This window comes from Melanaphis sacchari, unplaced genomic scaffold, assembly GCF_002803265.2.
Source record: "Melanaphis sacchari strain LSU unplaced genomic scaffold, SCAv2.0 Contig67_pilon_pilon, whole genome shotgun sequence".
In the NCBI taxonomy this organism is placed as follows: domain Eukaryota; kingdom Metazoa; phylum Arthropoda; class Insecta; order Hemiptera; family Aphididae; genus Melanaphis; species Melanaphis sacchari.
The window spans coordinates 43,333-54,566 of record NW_020271484.1 but is presented as its reverse complement, the minus strand read 5'-3'; the positions used below and the strand labels follow the sequence as shown (position 1 = coordinate 54,566).

The following is an 11,234-nucleotide window of genomic DNA, read 5'->3' as shown; positions in this document are numbered from 1 at the left end:
CGGCGAAAGGACCCTTGTAGCGCGGTTGAAGCGGTGGTTTAGCGGCGTCGATGCTGGCGAAGACGTGGCTCGTTCGGTTGAGGTCGGTGGACACGAACGTGGTGTGTCGAGTGTCATGGTTGGTCGTGGTTAGGCGTGTAGCGTAGTTGGCTCATCGATTTGCGTAACGCAGTGACCAAGTCGGGCGGCTTTGGCTCGGATGGAGCGTGGTACCGATTTTGATTGTGTTGCGTAGTGGGAGTAGCACGATGGGAAGTTTAGTGGACCAATTTGCCGATTCGTGCGAGGTAAGCGCGGACTTGAGCGTTCGATGAAAACGTTCAACCATGCCGTTGGACTGTGGGTGGTAAGGTGACGTTCTCGCGTGCTGGATGCCGAAAGTGGTCATAAGTGCTTGGAACAAATCGGACTCGAACTGCCTTCCCTGATCGGTGGTAATAGTGTCGGGCACGCCGAAACGCGCTATCCAGTTCGTGGTGATAAGTTGCGCGATTGCGTGCGCGGAAATATTTTCGATCGGCCATGCTTCGGGCCAGCGCGTGAATCGTCGACAACGGTGAGGAGGTACTTGAAACCGTTGTAGGGTGGCAGGGGGCCGACAATATCGACGTGAATATGTCCAAAACGTCGTTCGGCGACGCGAAAGGCGTGATAGGAGACGATGTGTGTTTGCTTACCTTTGCATGTTGGCACGGTTCGCAACAACGTGTCCAGTTTGTGATCTGTCGGTTCATCTCGGGCCAGCAAAACCGAGTTTTGATGAGTCGTAGGGTAGCTCGAATTCTGCCGTGAGCTTGGTCGTGGAGGATGTTGAAAACGCGTCGTCGGTGTTTCTCAGGCACGTATAAACGTGCGTTACCAGTTGAAAAATCGGAGTAAAGTTTTCCGTCGGGCGTATTTCGCGATTGCAGCCGGAGCGAGGTCGTTGAACCGTCCGCGATAATTTGCTGTAGCTGCGGGTCGTTGACCTGGTCGAGTGACATTGTCGTAATGACGGTAGTTCGTTTGTTTCGGCGATCTCGAGTCTCGAAAGCGCGTCGGGGACGACGTTGTCCTCGCAGTGTACGTGTTCGATGCCGTGTAAAAATTGTGATAGGAACGAAATTTGACGTACTTGTCGATCGATTATTTTTTCGGTCTTGAGAGAAAACATGTACGTGAGCGGCTTGTGGTCGGTCCTGAGCGTCGTAATTCTCCCTTCGATGACGTGGACGAAGTGTCGAGTTGCGTAATACGTGGCGAGTAGTTCCCTGTCGTACGTACTATATTTCTGCTCGGCGGAAGACAGTTTTTTTGAAAAGAAGCCGAGCGGCTGCCACTGGTCGTTGACCTTTTGTTCGAAAACGGCTCCGACGGCGATATTTGACGCGTCTGTATTAAGACGGAGTGGTGCGCGAGTCGCGCGGTGTCTGCGAGAGCTAGTCGACAGGCGTAGAAACAGTCGCGAGTTGCGTCTGTCCATTGAAGTGGTCCGTCGCGCTTCTTAATCTCGAAGATGAAGTCGTACAGTGGTGCTTGAATTTCGGCGGTGTTGGGTATGAAGCGGTGATAGAAGTTCAGTGACCCTAGGAATCGTTGCAGTTCTTTTTTGGTGTTCGATAGTGTCCACTCGTGAATGGTCGTAACGCGTTCAGCGTTCGGTTGGCATGCGTGTTCATCGATGATGTGTCCGAGGAAAAGCATGGTGTTCGTCGTGAAAACGCACTTCGCCGGGTTGATCGCGATGCCGTATTTTTGGAAACGTTCGAGTACGGTGCGCACGTGTTAAGTGTGCTCGGTCTCGTTACGAGAGGTGATCAGCACGTCGTCGATGTATGCGAAAACGAAATATAGTCCTCGTAGTATGTGGTTGATCACTCATTGAAAAGTTTGAGTGGCGTTACGTAGGCCGAAATACTTGACAGTAAACTCGAAAAGGCCAAACGGTGTCGTGACGGTGGTTTTGTGTACGTCCTGGGGCGCGATCAGTACTTAATGGTACGCTCGGACGAAGTTGAGCTTGGTGAAGACAGTTTTTCCGGCGAGAATGGTCGTGAAGTCGTGTAGGTGCGGCAGGGGGTAGCGGTCGGCGATGGATACCGCGTTGAGTCGACGGTAGTCCCCACATGGTCGAAATGTGCCGTCTTTTTTGGAAACTAGGAACAACGAGCTTGCCCATGCGCTCGATGATGGTTGACAGATACCTTTCTGCTGCATGAACTCGAACTCGGCGCGTGCTATTCGAAGACAATCGGGAGGTAGTCGGCGTGGACGTGAAAAGAGCGGCGGACCGGTCGGTGATTTCGTGTACGACGTCGTGTAAGAACTTGGTCGGGACCGGCGATTCTCGCGTGTCCTCGGGGTAATCAAACAGTAACGCTGTCCATCGCGTGGGTTGCGCGATAGTGCACAACGTGGTGTCGTGAGCATTGGTGACGGAAACTGCTTCGACGAAATTGTTTTGTGAGAAGTCGACGAGTCGATTGTTGCGAACATCGATTAACAGACCGAAGTAGTGTAGAAAATCAGCGCCAATAATTAGCCGGGCTACGTCGGCGATTTCGAAGGTCCAGGTAAAGAGTCGTTTGAGTCTAGGTCGAGGTGGAGCTCTGAGGGCCAAAGGTTTTGGATTCGCGTGCCGTTGGCGGCCACGAGGTTTATGTCTGAGCTTCGGTGTTGAAGGATGTTCGTGGTCGAGGTTGGGATTACCGAAACTTCCGCGCCGGAATCGATTAAAAATCGACGTCTGGAACGTGTGTCTGAGACGAAGAGTCGGCGATTTTAAGAAGGAAGGGGGTGTGTGGCGAGGTGTTGTGCGAACACCACCGCCTTACGGATTTTTCCGCATAGGCGGCGCGAACGTACACGGGTCACGGCATTTACGTGCCTCAGCGCCGTAACGCACGTGGTAGTAACACTAACCGGAACGGGTTGGTAGTGCGCACGGCTGTGCGGTTGGTGTTGGTGTGCAAGTTTGCGCGACTGGAGGCGGCACGAGTGCTTGCGCGAGTGTTTGCGCGACTGAGTGAGGCGCTTCGTAAGCCTGTAGTCGAGCCGAAAGAGTCGCGACGTGCGTGATTAGAGTGTGGACAGCATTCTCCAGGCTGGTCAAACGTGCGTGGGTGCCGTCACGTGGTAAGAAGGCGGTGACTTCATGACGTTCATCGGCGTCGGCATGCATCGTCGGTGGATAAACTGCTGAGGAACGACGTCTGGGCGGCGTGTGAATGGTGGACAGCTCGCTACCACGAGCTGCCTCCATCACGCGGTCTACGCGCTCGGCGAGCATGTCGAGCGGACCTGAAAGACTGGCGATGACGGTGCGCACCACAGGAGGTAACTTGTGTGCCCAGAACTCTTGGAGAGAAGCGTCGCCCATGTCTTCGGGATATACTACTCGCATGTCGGGAAATAGTTGCGATGGCGTGTAGTCACCAATACCGCCCGGTTGGATGATCGCCCGAAGGCGCGTAGCTGGTAGCGTGCTGTAGGTGTCGATCAACCTGGAGCGCAACACATCATAGGTTGCAGCCTCCCCCAGGAGATCGGAAACCATGCGAATGCCGTCCTCGTAGAGTGCCGCAAGCACGTGGTTCACACGTGCAACGTCGCTTTTTATACGGTAAGAATAGAACACCGCGTCCGCGTGTTTAAACCACTGCTTCGGTGAGTTACGCCAGAAGCCGGGAAGACGAGTATGAACAGCCTCGGCCACTTCGAGCGAAGCATGGTCAGGAACGGTGATGACAGAATCAGACGGGGTCACCGTTGTTACTGTTGTACTGTTGTTGTCTTTCGCTGTTTATTTGCTATATGAATTGCGGTTCCTATGTGTTGTGTAACTTGAAAGCGCTGAGTAGTTGATACGGCTTTATCACATGCATCACAGTACAAAATATTCGAATCGCTACGAAATGTTTCGTTCTGAAAATCTCGCACGTACCTCATTACGAGGTCTCTTTTTTTAGGAGCAACTTTCGGCATTTTCGATTAAACACAGTGATATAAGGATATAACTATATTAATATAATAAAATAATATTATACAATCAAAAACTAAAGAGACTCAACAAATACGAAAAACACGAGGACACACGGACATCTCTCCAATGACTAAACAACAAATAACGAAATTAAATTTACTTTTATCGAAACGCGTATAGCGATAACTGGGTCGATAATGTGTGGACTATGGACTAATAGTCGCAACTTGCGATTATAATTTGCACACCCACGGACTGGAGAAGATAACAACTCATAATATAAAACGGCGATACATTACTAATTCTGTAAATAGCTCAATATTTAACAAAAATATGTAATATCAACCATAGCTTAAAACAGGCGTGCTCAACCCACGGCCCGCGGGCCGAATCCGGCCCGCGGAAGTATTGCGACCGGCCCGTGGACCGTGACCATTTTATAAAAATTAAAGGATTGTAAAGGCATAAATAAAAATAAAAATTGTAATTTAAGAAAAATGTTAATTTAATAAGCTTTTAAAAATTACAAGATATTTTACAATTTTAATATAAATACAAAAAAAATTCATTGAACTTAATAATATTAAATAAAAAATAAATTAATGTGAAATTTGAGCTTGTTTTTCTTTTACCAATTTTTCAATATTTGGAGTGAAATGTGTAACGCCAATTCTTAATATGGAGTGTAAGTGTTCATCAGTCAAAGGAGATCTTTCTGAACATTTTGCGTAATTCATCCGGGAAAAAGTTTGTTCGCAAATATAAGTAGAACCAAATAATGTAAAAATACGCATAGATAATTCTTTTATTTTTGAAAAATCATCAGGAAGCGTCTTATAAAAATGTATTAAATTTGTGTTCTTTTCTGTGATTTCTTTGTACAAATCTTTTATATGATTATTTGTTTTTAAATCAATAAGTTCAAGCTGAATAGTTTCTTGAACCTCATTTTCATCAGACTGAAATGGATTTTCAACTAACCGAAATGAAATCATATGTGATTTAAAGTCTTGAAAACGGTTTTCAAATTCTACTGATAATTGCTTCAACATATTCATAAAATGATTTGTCGGAACGTCTGTAGTAGGATAATTAAGTTTAATTTCTTGACACGTTTTAAAATGTAAAAAATTTTGTTTTAAGATTTGGTTTTTAAAAAGTTGTAATTTTATTTCAAACGATTTTACATCATTTATAACCTCGAAAATAGTTTTTGACTGTTTTTGAAGTTTTAGATTTAATTCATTTAAATGAGCTGAAATATCAGTTAAGAAAGCAAGGTCCCACATCCATTCTTCATTTTCGAATTCTTCTACAGGTTTATTTTTTTCTATCATAAATATATGAATTTCCCGCCGAAGATCAAAAAATCGTTTTAATACTTTTCCTCGACTTAACCACCGAACCTGATTATGGTACAACACATCTTTATGTTCCGATTCAATTTAATTTAAAAATTCTACAAATTGTCTATGTTTTAATCCGTGAGATCTAATGAAGTTTACTGTTTTTGTAACAACTTTCATTACATGTTCCAAATTCATAATTTTACCACACAGAGATTGTTGGTGAATAATACAGTGTAAAAATATAGGTGTTTCAAACATTTTTGAAGTTGTGAACTCTGTTATCCTCCCAATTAATCCGGTATTTCGCCCAACCATATTTGGAGCCCCATCTGTTGTAATACTACAAAGTTTTTCCCAGGTCAATCCTAAATTTGTTAAACAAGAATTCACTTTTTCAAAAATATCAGCTCCTGTTGTAGTTCCAGAAATACTTTCTAATGAAGCAAGTTCTTCCGTTATATTAAAATCTGTATCTATTCCTCTAATAAATAGAGCAGTATCTGTTAAATCAGTGCTTTCGTCCAAAGCTAATGAAAAAAATTTAAACGTTTTCGATTTTATTTGTAACTGTGACATTAGATCACCTCCTATGTCTTCCACCCTCCTGGTAATAGTGTGTCGAGATAAACTGATATTTTCGAATACAGACATTTTTTCTGGAATAATTTCTTTTACACTTGCCAAAATACATTTTTTAACGAAGTCCCCATCACTAAAACTTTTATTTTCGCGAGATATCAGGTTAGCTACTTCATAACTTGCTCGAATGATCTCCTCTTTACCTCTATTTTGTTTTTCAAATAAATTACTAACTCCTTCATTTTTTAAATTTTGTTTGAATTTTTCCAATAAAGAAGTTCTAACATTCCCTAAAAATGTATATTAAAGGACTTATTTATACATTTGTGAACCTAAATACCTAAATAAAATAATTATGTACCTTTACAATTGACGTATTTTCCTTGATGTTTACTTTCATAATGTCTTTTAATATTTAATTATTTAAAGACCGCGACGGTTTCGTAGCATATCAAACACATAGCTTTATTATGATGCTCAATAAAAAAATAGGAGAGACTCCAATTGTCATTAAAAACACGACACTCATAGTCAATTTTCCGCTTTTTATTTTGAGACATTTTATTAATCGAAACTCAATTTGTTATTTTCACAAACGATAATCAACAGTTTCTAAAGACGAACACAAACTAGTGACTAGCATAAAAATATTCAGTACTTCAAACATACATGATTAGAGTAGGTAATCTATTCGATAAGATAAGTAAATAAAGATAATTTTATATGTTGTACATTTTATCTAAGTGAAAAAAAAAAACCATGAAGTATACATGGCCCGCAGTATAAATATAAATTTCGAATGTGGCCCGCGACTTTAAAAAGGTTGAGCACGCCTGGCTTAAAATAATCAGATAGTCCTGTAACATATTTCTGTAAAGGAATCATTCAAATATTATCATTCACGACAAATATGTAAATTCACACAAATCCGCACCCTAGTTATTATACTATGAAGTTATACTACACATAAAGTAATTAAACATTAAATTAATTACCTTATAACAAAAATAGTTATTTACCTTCATAATTGCTATCTCAGCACTGCTCTCATTTTCAGATTGAACAGTGTTATTGTAAGAAGTATACTCTTCATCACTTGATTGATCAAATGCTAACTCACTATTAGAGTCAGATAAATAATCATGAGTCAATGCTAAAAACCAATACAATTAATTGCAAATGAATAAGAATAAATGTCTCAGAAGTCAGAGTAGTACCTATAGTACTTACTTTCGAAATTATTAGTAGTTGTATTACACAATGATACAAGACGCTTGGCTCTTCCGCTCTTACTCATATTTATAACTTAAATTTATTTGTGTAATATAAAATCCATATACATTAAATAAAAAATAACAATTTTGTTTTAACCGTGACAATACAAATTTACGGATTAGACCTTCAGTTTTAATTTGTAATCACTAATCACTAATCGGTAACTGATGGCGAAAACTATTTTTAATATTTATAGAAATCTGATAAAACAGTGTGGCCAATGTAAATATAATCATACACAGTGTTTAATTATAAAAGGGCCAAGTAAACATCAGCCCTTCACATTTATTCCATGAGTTCTGAAAAAAAGGCTGATATAAAATTGGCTGTTTTAGAAATATAACTAAGTAACCCTTGTATCTCAAGACTAGTAGTACTTGAGTTACGCCCTTTTAGCACAAGAAACAGCATAATAAATTTTATATTTTGGCCTTTTAAACTCATTTTTGCAAAAAAGTGAGATTGGCCCTCTTAGACCCAAGCCACAGATATGTATATCAATATCTTTTAATTACGTTAAGAGCAGCAAAACAATATTTTAGAAATAACTTAAACATTCCTGTAGGAACAAAACCATCAGAGATAAGTGAATTTTCAAAAATAGCAAAAATGAGCGTATATTATGAGAACGAGAGATTAGTGTTTATTACAAAAATACCATTAATTATGGACATAGAATTTACATTATTTAATGTAATACCTATACCTATGAATCGTATGGAGAAAAAATAATTGGATGGTATGTTACTTCACTTAAATATGAATATATTGCAATAACTAAAGATAGAAAGAACTTTACTACTTATTCAGATAAACAGATAAGTGAATGCACAGAATTAAATATATACAAAATATGTAAATTACCACAGCAGATACAGGAAGCTAATAGTCATCAACCGTGTGAGATACAATTATTAAAAGGAGCAGACGAAACACCGAAAAAAATGTATAGTTAAGAAATTTACGTTAAGTGAAAATATATATCATAGGCTTAACAATAGAAACACATGGATACATGTAGGACATGATGTTTTGACAGTAGGATTTGACGATGTAATAGAACCATTTACTCAAGAAGTGAAAAACTCAGGAGAAATATCCATAATAAATACGAGTTGTAAAATATTTACAAGAGATGTAGTATTAAATGCGATAGAAGAAGATTTAAATAGAAAATACAAAGATTTTATACCTATAATTAAAATGAAAGACTTACTGGACAAAATACCTGAACACATGCATAATTATACAATAAACGAAAAATGGAATAACGAAACAGATATACAATTAACAGATTTACATAGTGTTTCTAAATCTCTTGATGAAGTACAACAAATGATTGATAATGAAATAATAAGGGAACTAACTCAAAAACATAAATTTATCCAATCAAATCTATTATATGCAACAATAGGTTTAGCTATATTATGCATAATATTAATATTAGCTATGTATATATTAATAAAATGTAGGTACGTTAGCAATCATCAGATAAAAGATATACTGTTGCGTGCCAATATCAGATCCAGACTCAGGGTGTTATTTAAATAAAATTTACAACTCTTAAGAACAATAATGTGTTTATTACGTATAAATGAAGTACATGTAACTGATACAAAAAGTGGCTGAGTGTTGTGAAGGTGCTCAGGTCTTCGTGGCTCTGGTACATCTGCTGTTGCTGGTCTCTGGGCTCCCTTATATATGAAAAAGATTCTTGTTATTGTAGTCCATAGCCTTGATTTCCATATATAATATATATCCTTGGAGTTGTTTTGATACTTGTTTTTTGAAAAACAATATCCAGGATGCAATCTGCTCCTAATTGCAAACATGTGCCAATGCAATGTGTTGTTGCATACGAGTAACCTTAATAATGCATTTCACTCGACCTCGGCACGCGTAATGCACTATTGCGATGTTTGTTATGATGTTGTTGAGAAGTAGATAATTACATCCGAAAATGCATTATGATCCTAATGCAACGAGATTCATAATAATATGTATCTACTATCTTGTGTTATGATCTGTAAGAATATGTTTACTCCCCAGTCCCCAACACGTGTCATGGTCATGCTAATACTTATATTAGCAATATTATATATACTTATATTTAACAATACATCTCGTAGCCCATAATAATACCTAGGAGGTTAGTTGGTTATAGAAAACCTGTAAGGAGGGAAACTTATAATACAGAACTTTTTGAAGATATACCATTTACTGCTCCACCATCACCAAGATAGGATATTATAATAATATGAGTATATAGTAGTAGTTTATAGTATTATCTTTTTATAAAAATAATTAATAATAATGATTATTAAGGATGACAGATATTAAGGATATTGAGGAATAATTATAAAGATATAAAAAATGGTTTAAGGGTTATTAAGTAAAATTGGGTAAATAATATTCAGTTATTTAGAAAAACAGAATTAGTAAATGTAACATACATGTGTAATAACATTAATTGTTCACAGATTTATTATGTAATAACTATTAAGGTGAAGGATTTTTTTGTGTTTTATAAAGGAATATACTAACAAATTTTATTATATAATTAATTGATTTAAATTTTATGTTACTAACATTTTTATTATTAAGTAATTAATGTATATGAAGTGTAACTGCATACATATAAAAATTGTAAAGATATCTGTCTTGCAGACATAAACCTTTTTTTTTTTTGCGGGGAGGTGTTATGGGTTACGAGGTATGCTAATAATATAAGTATATACAATATATTATGTAATATTGCTAGAAGTGTAGCAATATAGATATATATATGTGGCCTAAGAATTATAATATATACGAGATATTAGATTCATATTTTGTAAAAACATCATAATAAATCAAAATAGCAGTCGTGTGACGAGTCGTTTAAATATATTATTGCATTTCCACAAATTGCCAATTGAGAACAAAAAACATCCAGGAGATTGTTGTTTTCAAGTGTGAAAACAATTCCAAGAATTAATATGAATTAGAAGGTTGTCGATTACAACAACAAGAGACTTCTTTGTATTAAAGGGAGTCCAGAGACCTACAGGGGCAGATGTACCAGAGCCACGAAGACCTGAGCAACTTCACAACACTCAGCCACTTTTTGTATCATTTACATGAACCTATACGTAATAAACATATTATTGTTCTTAAGAGTTGTAATTTTCATTTAAATAACACCCTGGATCTGGATCTAATATTGGCACGCAACAATATTCCCCAAATTGTTTCTCTTAATTAACATTTCTTGAACCCATATTGTTCTACGTTTTTGGTGACTATTCTTTTCTCCTCATCCAAAATAATTGCAATTATCGCTAACGTTTTTTTTTTATTAAATTTTGACATGATGATATAGTAATTATATTAGTATATGATCACTAAAAAAAATAGTTCGTACATAGATCCACTTCTGTAGACTCAAGCTAACTGTAATAATTCCTAACATTTGACGTTGACGTAATGACGTTTGAGGTTAATGTGAATGTATAACAAATTTTACGTGACGTTGCCGGTCTGTGATGTGACGTTGACGTTCCGTATAGTGTGAATCTACCTGAATGCGGTCATAAATTGTTCGTTGTTCCTCAGTCAGTAGTGGGACATTGCGACTAATAATCACAGCCATTTCTACAGTATTATACTGCAGTTCATGATTCATTTCAGTGTTCATTAAATCAAATGCACTTCGATTTGGCGAATGCTTACCGAAATGACTGAGTGGTAAATTGGCAATGGCAATACATGGATCCTAGGTAGCAATTAATGATTCATTGTACATAGCGTCGCTGAATATTATTGTTAGATCGTTCCACCGTCTACGATGTCGATGCAAAATATCATCCGTCATTGTATTTTTGTGTTTATTCCACAACATCTCCGCTCGGGCTTTGAAACATGTAGTCAACACTATAGCGAATAATAAACGAATTTGTATTGATTTACAGTTTAATGCTGCTTCAGAAAGCATACAGTCCCACTGGTTGTCGTCTTCTAGCAAGCTGAGGGCAAGGCATGTATCTTTATACGTTGGATACTGTTGTCCATTCATTTCACATATATCTTGA

At 38.0% G+C, this 11,234-nt stretch overlaps 1 protein-coding gene across 1 annotated transcript; it reads right to left on the bottom strand.

The window, feature by feature from the left end:
* Window positions 1–5,406: 5,406 nt before the first annotated feature.
* Window positions 5,407–11,218, bottom strand: LOC112600735 (general transcription factor II-I repeat domain-containing protein 2B-like). The gene is made up of 5 exons (XM_025348039.1): window positions 11,113–11,218; window positions 7,120–7,194; window positions 6,909–7,042; window positions 6,175–6,179; window positions 5,407–6,094 (listed from the first exon to the last, which is right to left on the bottom strand). Exons 1-5 carry the CDS (start codon window positions 11,216–11,218, stop codon window positions 5,407–5,409), a joined length of 1,008 nt encoding a protein of 335 aa, XP_025203824.1.
* Between the last annotated feature and the right edge of the window lie 16 nt (window positions 11,219–11,234).